The sequence below is a fragment of the Ascaphus truei genome, chromosome 3, assembly GCF_040206685.1.
Source record: "Ascaphus truei isolate aAscTru1 chromosome 3, aAscTru1.hap1, whole genome shotgun sequence".
Taxonomy (NCBI): Eukaryota; Metazoa; Chordata; class Amphibia; order Anura; family Ascaphidae; genus Ascaphus; species Ascaphus truei.
In genome coordinates, this window is record NC_134485.1 from 207,855,465 (window position 1) to 207,879,666 (window position 24,202).

The following is a 24,202-nucleotide window of genomic DNA, read 5'->3' on the forward strand; positions in this document are numbered from 1 at the left end:
CTGTATTCTGTAGCTCCCGTCTGTCCTGTATTCTGCAGCTCCCGTCTGTCCTGTATTCTGCAGCTCCCGTCTGTCCTGTATTCTGCAGCTCCCGTCTGTCCTGTATTCTGCAGCTCCCGTCTGTCCTGTATTCTGCAGCTCCCGTCTGTCCTGTATTCTGCAGCTCCCGTCTGTCCTGTATTCTGCAGCTCCCGTCTGTCCTGTATTCTGCAGCTCCCGTCTGTCCTGTATTCTGCAGCTCCCGTCTGTCCTGTATTCTGCAGCTCCCGCCTGTCCTGTATTCTGCAGCTCCCGCCTGTCCTGTATTCTGTAGCTCCCGTCTGTCCTGTATTCTGTAGCTCCTGTCTGTCCTGTATTCTGCAGCTCCCGCCTGTCCTGTATTCTGCAGCTCCTGTCTGTCCTGTATTCTGTAGCTCCCGCCTGTCCTGTATTCTGTAGCTCCCGTCTGTCCTGTATTCTGTAGCTCCCGTCTGTCCTGTATTCTGTAGCTCCTGTCTGTCTTGTCCTGTATTCTGTAGCTCCTGTCTGTCCTGTATTCTGCAGCTCCCGTCTGTCCTGTATTCTGCAGCTCCCATCTGTCCTGTATTCTGCAGCTCCCGTCTGTCCTGTATTCTGCAGCTCCCGTCTGTCCTGTATTCTGCAGCTCCCGCCTGTCCTGTATTCTGCAGCTCCCGTCTGTCCTGTATTCTGTAGCTCCCGTCTGTCCTGTATTCTGCAGCTCCTGTCTGTCCTGTATTCTGCAGCTCCCGCCTGTCCTGTATTCTGCAGCTCCCGTCTGTCCTGTATTCTGCAGCTCCTGTCTGTCCTGTATTCTGTAGCTCCTGTCTGTCCTGTATTCTGCAGCTCCCGCCTGTCCTGTATTCTGTAGCTCCCGCCTGTCCTGTATTCTGCAGCTCCTGTCTGTCCTGTATTCTGCAGCTCCCGCCTGTCCTGTATTCTGCAGGTCCCGTCTGTCCTGTATTCTGTAGGTCCTGTCTGTCCTGTATTCTGTAGGTCCTGTCTGTCCTGTATTCTGTAGCTCCCGTCTGTCCTGTATTCTGTAGCTCCCGTCTGCCCTGTATTCTGTAGCTCCCGTCTGTCCTGTATTCTGTAGCTCCCGTCTGTCCTGTATTCTGTAGCTCCCGCCTGTCCTGTATTCTGTAGCTCCCGTCTGTCCTGTATTCTGTAGCTCCCGTCTGTCCTGTATTCTGCAGCTCCCGTCTGTCCTGTATTCTGCAGCTCCCGTCTGTCCTGTATTCTGCAGCTCCCGTCTGTCCTGTATTCTGCAGCTCCCGTCTGTCCTGTATTCTGCAGCTCCCGTCTGTCCTGTATTCTGCAGCTCCCGTCTGTCCTGTATTCTGCAGCTCCCGTCTGTCCTGTATTCTGTAGGTCCCGTCTGTCCTGTATTCTGCAGCTCCCGTCTGTCCTGTATTCTGCAGCTCCCGCCTGTCCTGTATTCTGCAGCTCCCGTCTGTCCTGTATTCTGCAGCTCCCGTCTGTCCTGTATTCTGCAGCTCCCGTCTGTCCTGTATTCTGCAGCTCCCGTCTGTCCTGTATTCTGCAGCTCCCGTCTGTCCTGTATTCTGCAGCTCCCGCCTGTCCTGTATTCTGCAGCTCCCACCTGTCCTGTATTCTGCAGCTCCCGTCTGTCCTGTATTCTGCAGCTCCCATCTGTCCTGTATTCTGTAGCTCCCGTCTGTCCTGTATTCTGTATCTCCTGTCTGTCCTGTATTCTGTATCTCCTGTCTGTCCTGTATTCTGTAGCTCCTGTCTGTCCTGTATTCTGTATCTCCTGTCTGTCCTGTATTCTGTAGCTCCTGTCTGTCCTGTATTCTGTATCTCCTGTCTGTCCTGTATTCTGTAGGTCCTGTCTGTCCTGTATTCTGTATCTCCTGTCTGTCCTGTATTCTGTATCTCCTGTCTGTCCTGTATTCTGTAGGTCCTGTCTGTCCTGTATTCTGTATCTCCTGTCTGTCCTGTATTCTGTAGGTCCTGTCTGTCCTGTATTCTGTAGCTCCTGTCTGTCCTGTATTCTGTAGCTCCTGTCTGTCCTGTATTCTGCAGCTCCCATCTGTCCTGTATTCTGCAGCTCCCATCTGTCCTGTATTCTGTAGCTCCTGTCTGTCCTGTATTCTGTATCTCCTGTCTGTCCTGTATTCTGTATCTCCTGTCTGTCCTGTATTCTGTAGCTCCTGTCTGTCCTGTATTCTGTATCTCCTGTCTGTCCTGTATTCTGTAGCTCCTGTCTGTCCTGTATTCTGTATCTCCTGTCTGTCCTGTATTCTGTAGATCCTGTCTGTCCTGTATTCTGTAGCTCCTGTCTGTCCTGGATTCTGTATCTCCTGTCTGTCCGGTATTCTGTAGCTCCTGTCTGTCCTATTCGCGATCGTATTTGGTCTGTTTAGACGCTTTTATGCTCTTAATCACATTACCCTGTCTCAGTTTTATATACATTCTCTTGCGTAGGAATGATATTGGCCAGTAACAAATTCGACTGTGTTTAATAACATTAAATTATAATGTAAGAAAATTGAATTCAAATCAACGATATACAGTATTGACAAAAAACTTGTAACTTCGATAAACTAATATATGTTTACCATAACGTTATTACATATGATACTAATATAAAATATATCAAATAAAATAAATGATAAGTCCGTTCTCCAGTTGCTATCCATGGTTGCATGACTTGATACATTGATCTCCTAGTGCCGGTGGATCATTTTGTTATATTCTCTACGAATGCTGCTTTTAGTGACAAGCCGTACCCCTTCTAGTCTACATTACTATGTTTTCTATACTTTTATCCATATTCACCCATTTCTCCATGTAGTCGGTTCATGGTGTCCATAGGATTTCAAATGTTGACGTTGTGTCTTTAACTACAGTACTTGCAAGATGTGTTCCACCCGCATAACTTCCCATACTCTATTGGTCCACTGATCTATTGTAGGGGCTTCTAATTGCTTCAAATTAGCTGCAATAGCTCACTATCTCTGTTTGTGATCATTTGTTGCCAATATTCCCAGCAGTTTGAGCTGAAAACTAATGATAGATAATATTACCTTAGTAATATAAGAATACATTGTAGCTGCTGAGTTACACTGACTGAAGGATTGATTGCCACTGAAAGGCAGACATTTAATGAACCCTAGAAAGCAGGATCTTTGCTAATCTATCGTGGGAGAACTAATCGATCGGAAGCTTAGGTAACTCGTTTTCAATAAAGGTAATCAAAGGCTGCATATATTAAAACAAAAAAAATCTTTTTTTAAAGTGCCGCTTGGATTGCTTTTTTCAGACACGTGAAATTGGGTCTTTCTTTTAATTACATATTTTACTAGTATGAGGGGGACCGAGCACTCCTGAGGTGTAAGCCCTTAAATTATTCCTGGTGGTGGCAGTGTAATTGGGGTGTAGTGTGGCAGTTTTGAGTGCGAGTGCTCATTTTTGGTGCCCTGCGGGGAGGTGAGTGGGATTACGGGAGAGCTGGTTCTTATTAAACACGCAGCGTGTACATGACAGCACTCTTTCCAAATAAAAACATGTTGCAATTTTCTAATTACTGCTCCGGTGAGGTTTATTGACTGCAGGCACTGATAAAATGAGCTCATGCGATGAGAAAACTCTCAGAGATAAAAACATCAATGTGGTTTTCACTTCAGGTGCAGGGGCTTTCCAGTGCTTTTCTGGCTATGGGCATGTTTATTATCTTTTGTATACGCTAAAAGTCAGCACAGATTGCTTAGCCAAGACTGCTCACTAGCTTAAGTCAGCAAGAGTGAACCCGTCCACAAATGCAGTGTGGAAAAGGCTTATTAAACATTGTTATATTGAGGTTTGGAGAATTGGATGTAACACTATGGAGCAGCTTGTGAATGGAGGAGAGAGCTTTGAGCAGGACGCCTTCCTTACTGATCCCCACATTACAGGGCAGGAGTTATAGAACCAATGGCAGGTGGAGCGCTGCCAGACTAAGGGGCTCTTTAAATTCAGATGGCATCAAAAGGTTTGATTGTGTTATAAAGAGGGAACAAAATGTACTTTTTGATATTATTATTATTGTTATTTCCTTCTTTTTTTTTTTTTACTAAACAGTGCACTAATGTTAAAAGTCACAAGCAGAACGGGCCATGTATACTAAGCAGTGCTAATCCATAAAGCACCTTCCAGAATAGCGGAATAATGTAAATATTAGTAAATATGGCCTTTTACAGCATGTGTAAGTGAAAGGGCTGTGTCTTCCAGTACCGTTACGGGGTTAACTCCCATTCAAGTCAAAAGGAGTTCATGCTGGGGCAGGTGCAATAACCCGTGCAGGCACCTAATCCAGGCATGTGCCCCTTGGTGTTTTATGGAGTACCAGGCATGGTAAATATGGCCCTTTATGACCCATTCACTTGAAGCATGGAAGGTGTCTTATGGACTAAAACTTCTTCAATATAGTCCAAAACAGCTGGAAAACAATATATCATAGCCCAATACTGACCCTTTCCTAACCCTTTTCTGATGCAAACTACATTACCATAAAAACCAATCATGAGAAAGAAAGGGTGTGTTCCTTTATTTGTCCGCTCCAGCAAAGAGTATTAGAGGCTCTGAGCCATTGTCTCATCTGGTTTGTTTTCTGATATCTGCCCATTACATTATTTGTAATGATTGTACACACAGAAATCTATTACATATCAACAAAACATTCTGTCTCTGTTTCTATCCTTCTGCAGCATTCATCTTGGCAGTGTACAAGTCAGGCCACTGGCTACCGTGGTATTAGGGCGTCTTGTGCCTATCTGATTCTAACAAGCACACATCCCGACCATGCTCTCAATCCACGTTTCTTTTTCTACTTACACCCCATCTGTTCTGGCTGTCTTCCAAATGCATCTGCATGTCTTCTCTCTCTTGCTGATGCACTAATGCTATTGAAATGTCCAAGGAAATAAATTTAAGCCAGTTGGCTTTGGTCGAATGTTCCATTCCTTGTTTTGTTTCCAGAATTGAGGAATGTTGATTGGACAAGTGTATTAGGTCAGAGAAGTCTAGGATGGCAGCCACAAACAACAGGTGTTTGGCCACAGAATTGAAACGTGTGAAATGTGCGCAGTAAACTGTCAAGATTAAGAAATGGAGAGTGTCGATTTGTATAATGCAGATTATAACTCACTTTTTATACTCCTAACAATATATTAATTTATACTGATTCATTCTTTAAGTCGTAGCAACAAAAAGTATTGAGCCCAGAACTGGACAATAGTTTTTCGCTAACAGGCAAAAAGTAAAAAACATCAGTCAGTTCTATGAAGACAAAGTTGAAATGCTTTAGACAGGTTTGTTTAATTCTATCTCCATGAAAATACAGTTGGTAGAATCCATCAGTGCTATTATTCAACACAAAATTTACAAAAGTCATTTGAGAACCTTTGACAGAACTTCTGAGCCTGTCACAGTTCTTAGTTTTCAAGCATAGAACATTCAGGTAGGGGTCCTGTATCTCAGTCCTCAAGAGCTACCATATTACAGGGAAGGCTTTTAAGATGTCTCTGATTAAAACATAATTAACCAATTAGCTTAGACTTAGTTGACACTAAGACACCATGCTTAGATATGTATTCCCTGCCAATCTGATCTGTTGGTAGCCTATGAGGACAGTACTTAAGCACTGCTGGGTTTAAGTAGTGTTCTCAAAGTACAATATCTTAAATTTTTCCAGGCTGGCAAAATGGAACACCATGTTGCAGAGGATATGTTATATTGTTTCTGGTTATCTGTTTTGATTAAAATATCAATGACTAACATAAATATGTTAAAAACACAACATGAATTCAAAACATATGATTATCAACCAGTTAGGTATTCTTATTGCCGTGGGTATTGGTTTAATGTTGGGTCTTTGCGTAGAAATGCCTGTAACAGTTTCAATAATATATCGACAAATAAAGTCGTTTATATGCAGATTAGCAGAACAACTCTCCACTTCAAGCATGAAGAAGCTGTTAAGAATATCTTGACCGCTGTGGAATTATTCTAAGTACTATGACAAAGTACCTTCTTGCTATGTACCTTTTGTCCAGGGATCAGCACTTTCACACAGCCTTCCAGGTAGAGGAGATAGTCTTCTGACACAGAGGTGAAAAGCTTGGCCTGTTTATTTTGCCATACACATGCTACAGCAAATAACAGGAGTAAATCAAACAAACAAAACAAAAGTCTTTCTCTCAGCATAACACAGCTTTTCAGCACACCCTCCTCATGAGAGTAAAACAGCCCTGTCTTGCTCTGTTTAGAGCAACCTTTTAATCATCTCCCTGCTCAATCAGCTGCTCCAGTACTGTGAAAGCTGGGAGAGCTAGAAGTCCCGGTCTGGATTCCCCTTGGTAAATCTCCACCGTGGAGTGGAGCAGAAACCCTGCACTAATTTAGGGCCGTAATATCCTCTTTTCACTACTGTTCCCTCATATCTGTCAAAGTACATAAACTCATACCTTGTCCCAGCTACTGCTCCATCGTTCTTCCCAAGAGGCTCATCCAGCTCCACTCCACACCATTCTCCTTTCGCAAAATCTGTCTCTCCAACATAGCGAACTACTCCTGTCTTTGTGCCACCGACCTGCAATCAATAAGCGTTGCAGGTTAGTGTGAACCGTAAGCAGAAACAAAGTGACATGTTCTAGCATGTACATCTTGCCCTATATCTACTGAGCTTCAATTACAATAAATGAGTTCCATAAAGGCATCTGTACACAAATATTAACCTTGAAAGCACTAGGTTCTCTGAAACAAGAATATGCTTGGTTATACACTGCCGACACAGTTTATCCGAGTGCGGCTCATTCCGCAAGCCGGGAAATGTCCCTGCTTGCGAGCCGCACTCCCTCAGCGTGCCGCGCATCACCGATGCGCGGTCACGCATCATCGGGTGCCAGCGCCCCCTGCACGCGCGTCCAGGGCTCCCCGATCGCGGGACGGCGGCAGGGGGTTCCGGGGGACCCGGCGGACCCGGCAGCGGTAGGGAGAGCGCCCCGATCGGAGGGCGCTCTTCCGCTGCTTCGGCGCGCGCCCGTCACCCTGCGGTGCGCGCCAGGATACTGCTGCGGCCAAGAACGGGCAAATGCTCGAATAAACTTGGCCGCAGCAGTACTCATGATAATGTGATCCGAAAAGAAGCAAGGCACTCTTCCACATATATAAAGTGTTCTATGGAATTACACTATGTTGGCATTCTATATTTTTCATACCTGAACGCCCTGGAGTTATTTCCTGATTCGTGCTTAACCATCACCTGAACCTCCACTGCTGATCTTTAATGCTGGAAAGAATTTGGAATGTGTGAGTGCATTTGACGCTGGATTTTGTGTCTTTTTGATATACTGTGTTGCACTATATTGAACTGGTATTAAGTATTAGTATTTTTTAATCATTTTTTAAACTTTATGGGCCATATATAATAAGCAGTGCAATTTCAAAAGGCACTTTCTGGTTCTGCTTAATAAATATGGCCCTATACAGCTCAATCAATGGATTAACCTATAGGGTGTCTTTCATCCCAGAAGGTGTTTTATGGAGTAAATATGGTTTCCATGGTAAGCAAATCATTTTCATTGACTTGTGGCAATACCAGTATGTCCAAGCAATTTGTTTTTCTTTTGTTAGTTTTTTTAAATAGTTATGATGCCATCATTAGCCATACAAATAAACCTAACTGGCAATATGTGATCAGCATAAATACAATATATGATTAGTGATCAGCATATCGTAAGTACAATACACTGTACATGAAAAGCTTGAATTTCCGAGTACACAATACAAATATTTTCATTTTTCGCCAGATACAAAATAAGTAATTCTTTCACTTTAAGAGTTCCCTTTAATGCTAAATAGCCAATGTTTAAGTTCCTTCTCAATATACAGCTCCCAGGTTTTACCAGTCGATAAACTACCATCATTACGCATCGTGACCTGGGTTCTAGCATTCCTTTTGAAACATGGATAACTTTCTTATTCCTAAATGTGCAATACCACCCTAAATATTCACTATCAAACACAAAAGCTTAATTGTTTGTACTTTTTAAAAAGGATGTGATCTTGATAAAAATGTAAACATATGGGTCAAAATATAACACGTGCATGTACGAAGGAAAATGATGCAGGGATAGAATCAAGAAGGTGCCATTTGCTCCAAAACACAAAGACAAATGTTTCATCTCAGTCAACTTGCATCATGTGTATACAGTTTGATAATCTTGCTGTTTACATTCGGTGTAGATCTGTTAGGAGCAGAAGAGGTTAACATCCCCTCATACCTGATTTACGTGATGAAACAAAGTTAAAGGAAATCTGCACAAGTTACAGGCAGAGAGATATTGATACTTCTCACTGTAATATGGTAATAGTAATATCCTCCCCTATCTTCTCCTCTAACCACTCCCCGAAAACACTCATTGCCGCAAGTTGAGCAGAAGTGGAGTAAAAGTGGAGCAAAGCACCTTGATATATTGATTTAAAGAAGCAATCCGTGTAATATCCAACATGTGTGCTTTTTAAAAAAGGAATCAGTTCTGTAGTATTAGATAATAATACAACATTTTTTTTTCAATTCAAGTCTTAATGTAATTTTTAATGAGTTTTAATATACTGAGCATCCTTTGATTTCTATAGCAGGCTTTAGCCCACCTCCCCAGCAGTGCAAGATCTTTGTAACACTTTCCTGTTTGTGATAATTTCTTGCCAATATTCACAGCACTTTGAGCTGCAAATTGTAAAAATATTGTAGATAATATAACCTTAGTAATATAAGAATACATTGTAGTGGCTGAGTTACACTGACGGATTGATTGAAACTGAATGGCGCCCATTTAGTGAACCCTGAGAAGCAGGATCTTTGCTGATCCATCACGGGACAACAGATCTTCTGTTAAGTACCCCTTAGATTGCCTCTTTAAAGCAGCAATCCTCCAAAGAAGCCTACATGATTTTATCTCATATAATGTAGTATCTTGTCCCTTGAGCATGACCTTTTTATTTTTTAAATGTTTTTATAGTGTTAAAATACATTATCTCTAGCTTCTGAGTTAACCTTTAAACTGCAGTGAGCTCTGGGGAGAACTTAATTTTGCCCCTTGGGCACTTAGGGCAGATCCCCAAAGCTCTATTAAATCAGGGCAAATAAAGTGACGTTACCTAAAAGTTTACTGGACGTTAGTTTCCCTGAGTTTAACAGAGATCCACAAACTGAATTTTATGCTAAAACAATGTCTGTTAGGGCCGTCATTTGCATATGGCCAACACAGTGATAGACCAGCTAACATCAGTATAAGATACCCCGACATTAGCTGCCAATAATGCTGTCTCAGGTTGTCCATATTCTAAGGCTGCGCTTATAGTGCCCGGCAACGCTATGTCGCGCCAAAACAAGTACATTGGATCCGTCGCATGCGCTTATAGTAAGCGCGACAGCAACAGAGCGGCAAAATTTTTGAAGCCACTGAAATTAGAGCGCCTGTTGCACTCTGCCTGCCCCCTTCATGACATCACTGGCCTTGTCGCCAGTGACGTCGCTCCAAACCTTAGTGCAACTTTCGCCAGTGGCGACGGGTGACATCATCGGTCACGTCGCCGTCACCAGAAACGCGGCCTAAGGAAGATACCAAGTATATATTGCAATGCAATATAAAGACATCTGCCTTTTAAACAAATAATAATAATGAACCCCTTCAAAGCCATAGTGGTCATAAGGGCATGCACTATACTGTACATGCCTTCATGGTCACACTAAGGTAGCCAAGGGATTAATACCAATACCCTAACTAACTTACTAGCCTTTGTTGGCATAGAGGTATAACTGCCATGGCATACAAGGGGTTAACTGTCCGCCTAAATACACTCGGGTGGCTTAATCACCCTCCTCTACCCCCAAAACCCACCCCTCTACCCCAACCCTCCAACAAACCTAACCCCCCTCTGCAGGTGAGAACTTAACATTCGAAAAGCTGTGATTCTTTGTACTCTTCCTATCCTCCAATAACTTGGAACCTCTCCTCCTGCATCTCACTATGCCCTACCTATTGCTATTTCTGTTACTGTTTCCTCACTCCTTGGTGAAAGTCTCTGTTCTCGCCAACTTCCCCACTCCCCACTGCACCATTATTTATACACCTCTCTCCCAAAAACTTCTTTACCCCTCAATAAAAAGCACCCCCACAAATCCTCTATTCACACCCTCTATCTACTCCTTCCTGCTGCTGGGGATCTCCCCTAAGCCTGAAGCCAGACATACACACCTGATTTCACCCATGCCTCCCTGCCATCTCTTCCCCTGTAAAGTATGTTAACCCTTAAGTTATTTGACTAACCTTAAAACTCGCCCCTAAAATCAAGCATCCCAATAGCCTGCACTGATGGTACTGTCCCACACTCAGTCACTCCTATCACCCATTGTAACCAAGCACTGCCATCTACAGCACTTACTCACTCACCTGCTGTCTCTGTAAGTTCCCCATCAAACCTCTTAGATTGTAAGCTCTTGGGGCAGGGATTTCCTTTCCTATTGTCTGATTTTGCTGCACTTATTGTATTATTATAATTCCCTGTACTGTATTCTTTGTGAAGCGCTGAGTACACTGTTGGCACTATATAAACTAAGACATACAATACATACAGCACTGCCCATTATCACTACTAACCAGGGCTAATTGCTAATATAAACACAATATACAGTGACACCCCAAGCAATATTTATTGATTAGAGTGTCACTGTATATTGTGTTTATATTGGCAGTTAGCCCTGGTTAGTAGTGATAATGGTTGAAAGCTCCAAACACCAGCGAATAATCATGACTTAAAACAACCCAGCCGGTAAGACCCCTGCGGTACCTGTAACAGCCTGCTGTGGATATGCGTTGAGGTGTTCCTCACCTCTTTTGTGTATCATTAACACAAAATGTAACACCAGGCCGTGTTAGCTGTAAGGCCGGGTCCCCAGTGGTCACGGCGGCATGCACGTCGCACACCAGACACTCACCTCTAGTCAGGCAGGCCCAGTAGCTACTTGTGTATGCGCTCCCCTCTCACGATGGCGCGTCCACCGGCAGGGAACACATGAACTTTGTCTTCCCGTGTCGCATCATGGTCACAAGCTCGGCGGGCAGCCAATGGAAGGGCAGATATGCCCTGCCATGGCCGCGCCCCCTGTCATGGCCGTGCCCCCCGCACATCCCATTGCTCCCCTACAGACCAGATTGCGGTTGTAATGTGTGCCGCGCCGCCCAGTGAGCACGGGGCCGTAGCCTAAGGCCGAGCTCATGGTGGCGGCGTCGCACACTTTCGGGACTCTTACCTGATTGCCTATAGTAGTTCCTCAAGTGCCCCCGCTGCTGTGTGCATCGACGCTGCTACATTTTGCCACCACAACTCAAATTGAGATTTCGGCTGCAGCCAATGAGGGTGAACCAGCTCCGTGATGCATCCGTGACACGTTCGCCATGCCCCCCACAACACCCCCCGCCCAATCTTCTGCAGCTAGCACGCACATCACTGGGCCTGCAGAAGTGCCCACGCCAGCGTACGCCCGGCGCACAACCGTGAGCTCGGCCTAAGACTGGCCTTAACGCTGTGTTAGTGAACTTCAAAGCTTGTACTTCCCAAGATGTTAACTTAAGCCAACGTCGCGTTAAATCAATAACAGAGCTTTGTGGATATGCTCCTAGTGCCTAGTGCCCCTGGCCTCAACACTATAAGTCCTGATAGGAACAGGCAGTGTTGGGGTTAAACTCCTGCGCAGGGCCAAGCTTGCAGTTGCAACCTGGATGGGTACTATGTTGCCATATCCAGGGGCGGGCCTAAACCGGCAGTTGCAGTGTCATACCTAGGGTGACCAGGCGTCCCGGTTTTGCCGGGACAGTACCGTTTTTTTCTGTGCTGTCCCGGCTGCCGGTCCGTCCCGGCGATGTCCCGGTTTTTCTCCCTGGTCCCGTTTGTTTTGCACTGTAGATGCGGTGGCGGTGCGCAGTGCGCGGTGCGCGGTGGCGGCGAGGATGCGGTAGCCCGGCCGGTGAGTATTTTTTTGAATTTCAGGGGATTGGGCTTCTAATATGCCGGGCTGCAGGTGATTGGCTGGAGGATGCCGGGGGCGGTGCTTTCTCCGCTTCCTCCCCCTATCCCTGAGGCCCGCATGGGCAGGGAGGTGGGAGCGGGGACAGCAGTTGGCTGTTTGGCGCTTTCCCCCCTCTGCCTCCGTTCCCTGCTGCTGCTGCTCGGGTGAGAGGTAGGCGCGGGGGGAGCAGGGTTGGCGGGAGCGCGGATGGCTCGAGGGGACAGTTGGGGAACTTCCTGCTTCTGCCCAGGCTCGCTGCCTTATCCCCGATATGTGGGAGAGAGCGGAGCCAGGTCTGGCGGGTTCTCCCCGCATCCACGGGCACGGCGAGCAGTGACTTCCGTCGCTTGCGAGCGGTGCAGGGGGAGGCGGAGTGTATCAGTGTGTGTCAGTGTGTGTGTGTCAGTGTGTGTATGTATAGGTGTGTGTGGGTGTGTGTCGGTGGGTGTATCAGTTGGTGTGTGTGTGTGTGGGTGGGTGTATCAGTGGGTGGGTGTGGGGGTGTGTGTGCATCAGTGGGTGTGTATCAGTGGTGTGTGGGTGTGTATCAGTGGGTGGGTGTGGGGGGGTGTGGGTGTGTATCAGTGGGTGGAGTGTGTGTATCAGTGTGTGTATCAGTGTGTGTGTGCATCAGTGTGTGTGTGTGTGTGTGCATCAGTGTGTGTGTGTGCATCAGTGTGTGTGTGCATCAGTGGGTGGAGTGTGTGTATCAGTGGGTGGAGTGTGTGTATCAGTGGGTGGAGTGGGTGTATCAGTGGGTGGAGTGTGTGTAACAGTGGGTGGAGTGTGTGTAACAGTGGGTGGAGTGTGTGTATCAGTGGGTGGAGTGGGTGTATCAGTGTGTGTATCAGTGTGTGTATCAGTGTGTGTATCAGTGTGTATGTGTCAGTGGGTGGATCAGTGTGTGTGTGTGTGTGTGTATCAGTGTGTGTATCAGTGTGGGGTGTGTGTGTATCAGTGTGGGGTGTGTGTGTATCAGTGTGGGGGTGTGTGTATCAGTGTGGGGGTGTGTGTGTATCAGTGTGGGGGGGTGTGTGTATCAGTGTGGGGGTGTGTGTATCTGTGTTGTGTGTGTGTGTGTGTGTGTGTGTGTGTGTGTGTATCAGTGGGTGTGTCTCCCTCACCCTCCCCGTCTCTGTCTCCCTCACCCTCCCCGTCTCTGTCTCCTTCACCCTCCCCGTCTCTGTCTCCCTCACCCTCCCCGTCTGTCTCCCTCCACCTCCCCGTCTCTGTCTACCTCACTCTCCCCGTCTCTGTCTCCCTCACCCTCCCCGTCTCTGTCTCCCTCACCCTCGCCGTCTCTGTCTCCCTCACCCTCCCCGTCTCTGTCTCCCTCACCCTCCCCGTCTCTGTCTCCCTCACCCTCCCCGTCTCTGTCTCCCTCACCCTCCCCGTCTCTGTCTCCCTCACCCTCCCCGTCTCCCTCCCCGTCTCCCTCACCCTCCCCGTCTCCCTCACCCTCCCCGTCTCCCTCACCCTCCCCGTCTCCCTCTCCCTCCCCGTCTTCCTCTCCCTCCCCATCTCCCTCTCCCTCCCCATCTCCCTCTCCCTCCCCGTCTCCCTCTCCCTCCCTGTCTCCCTCCCTGTCTCCCTCTCCCTCTCTGTCTCCCTCTCCCTCCCTGTCTCCCTCTTCCTCCCTGTCTCCCTCTCCCTCCCTGTCTCCCTCTCCCTCCCTGTCTCCCTCTCCGTCTTATCTTAACTGCCGTATACCTACACCGAAGTAACCTACCCTGCTTTCTTCCAGATCTGACTCAAGTTTCACACGGGAGACATCGGAAGACAGGTAGGTAACACCTCCCCTCCAGTATAGTACCTTGAGGTACTGCGGATCAGGTAAGATCCCAGACGGGATTGCTGCTTTAGAAATTGTGAAGAGGGGGCATCCTGACACTGGTTAATGGGTTCAGAATCATTCACATCTGGCTTTTTTTTTGTTCAATTAGTGAGGTCATCCGACACACACACATGTACACAGAAACGTAACTATGTAACAAGGACTAATGGTAGTAAAGTATAAGTGTACTACAATAAATAAACTGTTATGTAAAAAAAAAATGTCCCGGTTAATGTGTCCCGGTTTTTCATTTTCAAAATCTGGTCACCCTAGTCATACCTGGGGAGTGTACTGACTGGGTCACATGTATATGGTGTGATGCCTGTCAGTACTTGGACTTGCCCTGTTATGGGGCGGGGTTACAAGTCCTTCCCCCCAGGTATAAAAGTTAACACTCCACCAAATTGATGTGGTGTGGTTAGTGTGTGTCTTCCCTCCCTTAGAGGAGTGGGAGTGTCCCCCTCATTCCATCAGGGGTAAGGGAGTTTAGGAGGGATGCTTGGGGCCTCAAGCCCTGGGTATCTGCTCCAGGGAACTTGGAGGATGCTATGCCCAGAATAAAGACTCAGTTATGCAAACGATGATGTGTGGTCTTGGAGTAGAGTGTTGCCTATGGGAACCATACTGCCTATCAGGATCCCAATGGGATGGAGGTGCTGCACTCTAGGAGGAAACGCCTGCCCTGTTCCTGCTCCCACACAACACCAGCAAAGCCCTCAGGCCTTCTGTGCCACACAGGTGAGCTCACAGCACCAGAGAAACACCCATGTAGTGGCCAGATCTCCAGTGGGTGGGTGGGGGGGGGAATGGATGCTACACTCCTTAATATTTCAAATGAACTAACTCCTGAACCAAGCATCAGATTTTAAAAATAAAACGTAGATCAGCGCAAACTGCTGCTGTAAGATGATGAAAAATGCACACGTTTTTGGAGCAATGCTACAAATCCCCTGAAGGGTTTAACCACGAGTAACTACAAGTAGCAAATGGCCATCCGGTTATTTTCCTTGCTTCCAACTACTTTGGATACCTGTTTCCCAAAGATAATTTTTTTTTAAAGAAATACTACCCTGGGAATCAGGACGAACTCCTTTTTCAATACACGTTAAAATAACATTTAGGAATAAACAGGATTAATGTTAAATCACACCGGAATAAAATAGAACCTGGAAGTACAGGCCTCAGGGCTCGAGGTTTGCTTTTGTTTGGTACAGTCCTAGACAACTGCTGTGTCGAGTTTAATTACAAAAGGATGTAATATACTGCTGCAAGTAGCTGTAACAGGAACATGTTTATAAGGCCAGGAATTTACAGAGCCAAGTCGCCTGACATATTGTTAAACAGTTCTTAAAGGAGCAGTCCACCCCCTCATGGAGTGTGGTAATGTACTTCCTGGTATCTAAATCCTCCACGTACCGGGGCCAGTGGGAAGCTGCAGCGCACGACCTTGTGGCCTCCTATTGGCCCGCGTGAAGAGAGATTAAAAATGCCATTTTTTTCTTTCCTTGGGTCAGTACTGGTGGTAATTTACAGGCATGTATTTTGGGGACCAGAGTGTTGCCAGAGCTTAACATAGTGCGTTTGAACTTTGGGGATCCCCCGGGTCAGACCCATGTTGGAATAAAGGGGGGGGGGGCAGCAGGAATTGAGTAGGGGGACGGCTATCACAATTGGGGCTAGACGGATGCAAAGAGATGTAGAATAGATGCAGAACCTTTTGATGCAAAAAATTTAATAAAAATTGCCTTGATTCTCGGGTCTTCATGAAACTATTTCAAAGTGCAAGAGACCCAATAGCCCCGGGGTGGCTAACCTCTGGGCCGGGCCAATTGGCATTGATGATTGATGATACTCGGGGATCAGCCCCTCCTCAGCTATCAGCTGCGGGGCTCGTTAATGCCATCCCAGCGCCCGCCAATGCAGCCGGCTGGCGCCCAAAGTTGGGCCCAACTTCTGCATCCATCCACAGGGCAAAAACACAAAGAAGTAGGGGAGCACAAGGTGAACAGTAATGTATATATGACACCTGGGTGGAGTTTAACACAAAGTGCGCCAAATGAGTTCAAATTTATAAAAATGACGTCACTTTACAGCACCTTTATGTAAATGGGGCGTGAAGGGTCTAATGTGCTAAGCTGTGCTGGACGGTGCTTTCTGGAATGGCACTGCTTCTATTAATTACTCTTTATGTTGTAATGTTGAACATTGTTTAAACAGGTCATGCTTAGAGTCTTTTCCTCAAAATAAAAACACTGCCATGTAAAGCAAAACAGCGATGTGCATTTCAAATGTTTTCGTTTCGAGCCCCAGAGCCTCCCTCCAAAAACCACTGGATCATCAATGTATCAAAAGGACCTATCTTGCCTTATTTTAAGTTAAGATACTTGACACAATATTAAAATGGGATACATCCTGTGCCTACAGCTGTTTGTTTTCTACTGTCTATTAGTGTCTGAAAAATTCTCAGAGGTCTCGTATAGCAATTGGCAAACATATTAGCTTCAAATGCTAGTAAAAATATCACTCGTGAGCACATTAACATGTCTTAGACAGGTCTGCAATGCAGCTTTTCACCCTTTTCACTTAGCATACAGTGCTTCCACTGTAGCTAGGGATTGTGGGTAGTGACATGCAAATAAGCAAACAAAGCAGGGTTGCAGACCTATCTAGACATGTTAATGTGCTCACAAGTGGTTAATGTATTTGCTGTACTTTTGTAACTTTTTTACCCACCACAACTTATATAATGTGTGCTTCAAATGCTAGAAATGAGACTAGTACATATCCCCGCCCCAGGGGCCAGCCACGACCACGCGCCACCACTGCTCCGCTCCCCCCTACCCCCCCTCTCTCCCCCCCCCCCCCATCTCCCGCACCGCCACTGCTCCTCCCAAAACAGTCATTACATATAAAAAGGCTAGAGCACCTTAAATTAATAAGCTGGAGGTGCACACATTAGAAACTCATTACATTTACACAGAGAGGAGATAATACCTACTGGTGCCCAGTGACAACCAGCTAAACTGACACATTTAAGACTTATATATTCTTTTTTAATTTAAAGCAGCAATACTACATTTCCTCTTTTTTACTTTTTTTTTTTAATATATAAAGCATGTGATAATGTATAATTGTACATTCTTACCTAAACTGGCAATCGTTTGGTGCTCCTGTTATAAATCTGTAAAAAATCCTGATTGTGTGCCTAACGAAATGGCCGCCTTCTAACTTTGTGAAATGCTACAGCTGATATGTAACATTATATTATTAAGTGTAACACATTGTTACAGCTTTCAGAGTAATAGACAGTCTGCTGTTTGGAACCCAACAACAGTTTGTGATACTTTGTTGCCAAAGCGCAGAGCTCAATAATGTGTGTGTCTGGGCCTGTTTCAAAAGGGGAAATGGATTGGATTTTCTAAATGGCTGCTGTAACAACCAAAGGATGATCAGTATATAAAACAAAAGTAATTAAAAATCACATTAGGAGTTAAAACAAAAAATGCAGACAATATTATCTAATACTACAGAACTGATTTATTAAAAATTACAATAAAAGAAACATAGAATTTTTCGCATTTTGCTGCTTTAACAAAAATTCTCTTTGAAATTTGGGGTAGCCAGTCTTCATAATAAAGGTGAAACCCGTCTAGCTACCGCTAAAACCGTGGTTCCCCGGCCGCTTACATGCCTTCATAACCCGCGGAAAGTGTTTATGTTTTGACCCTTTATGTGATTTAGGTACAAAACTGGGACTTCAGGAACGGGACCCTAATAGTGGATACTGGGGAGCAAAAAGGACCGAAATCTGTATGAAGGGATTCTGGACTTTATTACTGGCACTCAATTCTCCTTCTCACTTTAAATCTTTACACTCTTCTGCCACTCCTTACATCTCAGCCCTAATTTCTCGCTATGCGCCATCCTGACTCTTGCGTTCTGCTCAAGGATGTTTTCTCTCTACCCCCTTTGTATCTAAAGCCTGCTCCCGCCTTAAACCTTTCTCACTGACTGCCCCACACCTCTGGAATGCCCTTCCCCTCAAAACCCAACTAGCACCTTCTCTATCCACCTTTAAGACCCTCCTTAAGACACACTTGCTTAAAGAAGCATATGAGTAGCACCGTGGCTAATACTAGACACATGAAACATAAAACTTGGTCCCCTGCAGACGCACTTACCAGAATTCCCTCCTACTGTCTCTGTACGTTCTCCCTACCTACCAATTGGATTGTAAGCTCCTCGGAGCAGGGACTCCTCTTCCGAAATGTTACTTTTATGTCTGAAGCACTTATTCCCATGATCTGTTATTTATATTATTTGTTATTTATATGATTGTCACGTATATTACTACTGTGAAGCGCTATGTACATTAATGGCGCTATATTAATACAGACATACATATGGGGAGAACTGTAATTCTTTCACGCTATAGAAGCCTGTTTGGCGGGGACGCGTGTGTATTGTAATAAAGGTATGCTCCCTATGTAATGTATTGCCCAGCCAGCAAGTTCTGCAACCAAGTTTTAAAACCAAGTTGTTAGAACAAGTTTTACAACCCAAGTTTCCGTACCCATGTTTAAGAAATGTATAGGAATGTGTATTCATCTCTATGGAGGCAGCACCGGTAATTCGATTAGCCGGGGTGCCTGCATGGAGATGGTGGATCAAAGGGGAGGATGGGAGCGATGAGGTGTTGGGCCATCTGGTGAGCGGGGAAGGAAGGAGAACCAGGTCCAGAGACAAGGCTCCCAGCGGGGGAGCCTTTTTGTTCTTTCCAGATACTGTGGAGCCTACCCAGTGGGAGGTATGGGGCTGGCCAAGGTAAGCCTTTGTCAAGCTCGTAGGCACGGTTCCCATTGTCCAGTTCGAATTTCCCTAGTCCCTAAGCACGCCCCCTCCTCTGACGGGTGCAGCAAGACGAGACTCCAGCTTGTAATTGGCTGTCCCGTTAGGATCCGTACTCTGATTGGCCGCCAGTCCCTGTTCCATGTTAGACATAGGCAACCGAAGTCTATGTAAGAGGACTGCCCTATCAGAGTACCGGGGGTCAATTCCTAGGCTTGGTCTGGTGAAGCAGAGGCGGCTTTTCAAAAGTGCTTTGCTCAGAATAGCAAAGTACTCAGCATTGTGGTGCCGGAGAAATCTAGACAAGCTGAGGACAAGTTCTAGAGACGCAGGAAAGTTCTACAAACGACCGAAGACCCTGCCAGCGTGGAAAGCCAGGTAGCTATACCGAAAATAGTACCATGGTGTTCCTGGACATGGAGCGGACAGGGTAAGCCTTCCCAAAGCAGGCGCCCTGCAGCTAGTTGAGGCTAGTGTCTCCCCCCCAGGCCCCAGTGAATGTGTATTTTCCCTGTTTAGTGTTATTTTGTATGTCTGCTGGTTTACCAGAATAAACCTAATTTTATTCCAAAACCTGTGTCCTGCCTAGTGAAAGTGATCCCGGAAGGTAAAAGGTATTAAAAGTACTGGTCCCACCAGGCCAAGGGAAAGCTGGCATGCTGGGTGTCAGGAGAGAGAAACGTGGCAGGGGAGTATTCCCCACAGCAGACCCGGCGAATGAGTGAACACAGAATATCCGGCGGAGTTACAGCTGAGGCACCCCTTCCCCCCCTTTTTTTGTGTTCGTCGTTTTTGTTCGTTTTTTCGTTCACCTAGTACGTCGTCCTGTTTGTGTTTCCTGTAAATTGGGATGCTTATCATGGTCATGGATCACGGAAACTCTGCGTTGGTTCAGAAATGTAATCTATTCTGTAATGTATACAAAGACACTATGTTTGTAAACTATGTGAGCAACCAATAAAAATTTCAGTTGAAACAAAAAAAAAGTACTTGTCTCCCGTGACACTGTCGATTTCAGAAAAATATCTGCTTAGTACAGTTCGAATGTTAAGTGCCCAAAGAAAATGTGCTAGCAGCTTATTTCCCAAAGCTTTTTAATCCGGCTAATAGAGTCAAACTGCCAGGCTCTGAGCAACGAACAAGTACATCTTAACATTTAAAATAAAACCATTTAAAATAAAACCATTGAAGAAATCTTACATGTAATTCATGGTTCATTTGTATAAATTATACAAGATTACCCATTTTACAACAACATGGGAAGAGGGGACACTTATGATTACTGATGACCTTGCTTTGATGCAGCCTCAGGCTGGGCATGAGTGTTGGCGAGAGACTACTGTAGCTTTTTCTTGCCAGCACCACTGAGAGTTCTCTAGATAGATGACCTGCCTTCTTTTCGCTGTCTCTTCCTATACATCTCGCCATTTGTGCATCTCAGTCTGTGATTAAAAATAATCAAAACCATAGAAATTCAAAGGTTTACCAAATTCCAGACGTCTTACCATCCCTACACGAAACCATTTTTAATAAGGTATATTAGAGAAGTAACAACGTTAAAAAATACACCTTATCTATCCCTTTAACATGTTTTCAATATCAGAGATGTCAAACTTCAAGGGCCGAAATCAGTGAGGTGTGGGGGTTCTGAGCCAAAAATGTAATTTTATTGGAAAAGTCAGTGACACTATAGGGGCCCCATGAGGCAGTAGCTACATGATATTCTATTTGCTCATTTTTCTAGGGGAGCTCACGGTGTGCGTTCCTGTGGTTCTGACAGGAAGAGGGAGACTCCTGCTCTTTTGTTCCGTCACCAGTGATGCCAAGGTCAATTGATCGTGAAGTGCCATGCTCTCTGTGGCACTCAAACAGTTAACTGATCCATAAAATCAGTGAGGCTGACTCCAAATCATTGAGTTGACACGTCTGCTTTCAAAGTTTCTTTGATCTATGCCCAAAAGCCTATCTTAATGAGCTCAAAAACTCAAATCCATAAGATTTATATAATTTACAGTGCCAACTGGAGTGCTACTGGGAGAATGAACTGAAATATATGATCCAAAATGGCAAATTATTTAGTTCAATTACAGATTTTCTTCTTATACTGTAAGTATGGGTTATTTAGTTCAATCTTTTGGCCAAAACATGTCAAACCTGCCACCACATGGCAGAAAATGTTATACGCCACATTTACATTGATTATGGGGGCCTGTGTGGGCCCCTCTCACTATGCCAACATAAACCAGACTCACTAGCCTCAGCTGTGTAACGGCTTGTACTGTTCCCCTTCTCCTGCTCTTCTATTCATGTAATTGCCTAAAGGGTAGGTCATTTTTAAGGCCTAACATCACCCAGGCCAAAAGCTTCATAACCAATTCCCAAATAAATGTTTCAGTCAAACCAAGCCTCTCTCCACCTCCCGAATGGCACATATACAAATAGAGCTGTTCATATATGGCTGTGCAGAAGGAGACGACAACAATTAAAGTTGACCATCCATGGCGTTTACAAGCAACTCATGTCAGTTGTGCCAATTTTAAAAAGCGTATTGAATTTTTTTTTTTAAATAATAACTATATATATACACACACACACATACACACAGGCACACACACACACACACACACACACACACACACACACACACACACACACACACACACACACACACACACACACACACACACACACACACACACAGGCACACACACAGGCACACACACACACACACAGGCACACACACACACACACACAGGCACTCTCACACACACACACACACACACACACACACACACACACACACACACAATCAGCATATTAGGCCCTACCATGACGTGGTTATAGGCTTGGCATACTTTGGCCAAAGAATTTAACTAAATTACCCTTACTTATGAGAAGATATACAGATAAGTATTGAACTATATTATATGTCAAGTTAGATGTATCACTAAGCCTTTTTGTCTTTTGTTTTACATATATATCATATTTAAAACTTTTCAGAAAATCATTAAAAAAAAACATTTTGAATCATTAAATTTAAAAACCTAGCCAAAAAAAATTATGACGACAAAAAGTAAAATATCCACCATTATAAAAAAAAAATGTTTGGTGGAATCCATGCAAAAATATATATCAATGGCGCTCTGCACTAACAAATTGTAACATATAATAATAGTAATAAAAATATACAACTAGTGGCGTGGATGTTTCTCCTTGAATGGATACTCCACATGTGATGGGTGAACATGTAAGGAAAAAATCATAACATAGTGTAATAATGTTAGGCATACATATAAACATATAACATAAGACAGACGCTGGGAACAACAGATGACCAATTACAAAGACATTTAATAAAGCATTAAAAATACATAAAATACATAAAAATGAAAACTGTAGGACACTCCAACTCAGGTGGGGGTACCTGCTTACCGAAAGTAAGAAGGTATCAGGCAGTGGATATATAAGAGTATCCCCTCTATGGATGGTTGCTGCTGCACCGCACTGCTGGGCTCACCCGTAATTCTCCACCGTAGATGTGGCTGGCTCACTTTGTTAGTGTCATCCGCCTCTGTACGCCGTGGACACGGAAGAATCTCGTGTCTGCCAGGGAATGGTAGTTCCTTCCTGTTCGGCTACTGGAAGCGCGCCAAACGGAGCTGATGCGTGCGCGGATGGATATCCGCCCGATCTCAGCAGTCAGCGGGCATCTGTTTAGCCAGTTCCAAGGGGGACAGGATTCACCACCGAGTCTGGAGGACCTCTCAGGAACACCCTACGCGTTTCGAAAGGCTTGCTTTCTTCCTCAGGGGTAAACGTATCAGCTCCGTTTGGCGCGCTTCCAGTAGCCGAACAGGAAGGAACTACCATTCCCTGGCAGACACGAGATTCTTCCGTGTCCACGGCGTACAGAGGCGGATGACACTAACAAAGTGAGCCAGCCACATCTACGGTGGAGAATTACGGGTGAGCCCAGCAGTGCGGTGCAGCAGCAGCCATCCATAGAGGGGATACTCTTATATATCCACTGCCTGATACCTTCTTACTTTCGGTAAGCAGGTACCCCCACCTGAGTTGGAGTGTCCTACAGTTTTCATTTTTATGTATTTTATGTATTTTTAATGCTTTATTAAATGTGTTTGTAATTGGTCATCTGTTGTTCCCAGCGTCTGTCTTGTTATATGTTTGTATGTTTGCCTAACATTATTACACTATGTTATGATTTTTTCCTTACATGTTCACCCATCACATGTGGAGTATCCATTCAAGGAGAAACATCCACGCCACTGGTTGTATATTTTTATTACTATTATTATATGTTACAATTTGTTAGTGCAGAGCGCCATTGATATATATTTTTGCACTGATTTACACCTGACTGGGGTTCAGGGATATATCACAGGCTGCCTGCACAATAGGATATAGCGCTACCTATCTGTTTTTTACACCTTGGTGGAATCCATGACTTCCTCCAACAGAACCAGAACAGTGCCAGTGAGCGGGTTAAAAAGATAGCAATTTACAATTGTACAATGGAATATGCTATCTTTCTGAATGGAAAACAGCAAATTAAAATATCCCTTGTGAGCATATTCACATCTCAGACAGGTATGCACCCTGCCTTTCCCCATTATCCCATAGCGTACAGTGAATGGAAAATAAAATCCTCTTGATCTTAGTGCTAGATACATACATATGGTACTAAGCTATTAAATGATAAGACAGATCCGGAAATTGTTCACCTCTGCCAATTGAAAAATAGTTTGTTTTTTTATTCTTCCTCTAAGATCTGCACATCTAACGTCCTAAGAATATCACGGCTGGGCTTCATTTACCCAGATAGTGCTGTACTTCCTGAATGACTTTCACAGAGGTGATTATCAGAAGAGAAGTACTGTAGATGTTGAAAGTCAGATCCTCAGAGGGCCCGGGACTGAAGCGCTAGAAATATCTGTGTTTCCACTCGCAGGAGCCTTTATTATACTTGCAAATATGTCCATTCATTTAAAGAATACCAGTATATCTTTCCCTGTGGGTTTAAAACTCTATTTAGAAAATGTACACAGAGGAACTATATGTTAAATACATGACAACATTGTCTCGAAGTGATCCATTAAATATGAGGTCATTGCTTTTCATGCACAGTCACAATTCATAATGTGATCATGTTGCATCAATTTGACATCTCCGTTTTTGTTTCAGTATTCCAGGAAAGCAGCAGCTCCCCCCCGTTTTTAGTATTTTATTTACGATCGTTATTATTACAGTATTATTATTATTAGTAGTAGTAGTACAGTATTATGTTTTCATTACTTGAACTGGGGAGGCTCCAGCGTTCCTAAAACTGAAGGCTCACAGTTGAAAACATATTCAGTGGTGAAGACCCAGTGCTCTGGGAAATTAAAATGGGCATTACCATCATTGCCGACAAACCAATGACGAGATCTTTG

At 44.8% G+C, this 24,202-nt stretch overlaps 1 protein-coding gene across 3 annotated transcripts in view; it reads right to left on the reverse strand.

The window, feature by feature from the left end:
* Positions 1 to 24,202, reverse strand: part of CLIP2 (CAP-Gly domain containing linker protein 2) — a 153,553-nt gene that overhangs the window by 51,164 nt on the left and 78,187 nt on the right. For all 3 annotated transcript variants that reach the window (XM_075589975.1, XM_075589977.1, XM_075589976.1), the window contains exon 4: positions 6,465 to 6,589. In XM_075589975.1, the coding sequence (XP_075446090.1) occupies positions 6,465 to 6,589 (125 nt within the window). The remainder of the gene's footprint in view (positions 1 to 6,464; positions 6,590 to 24,202) is intronic.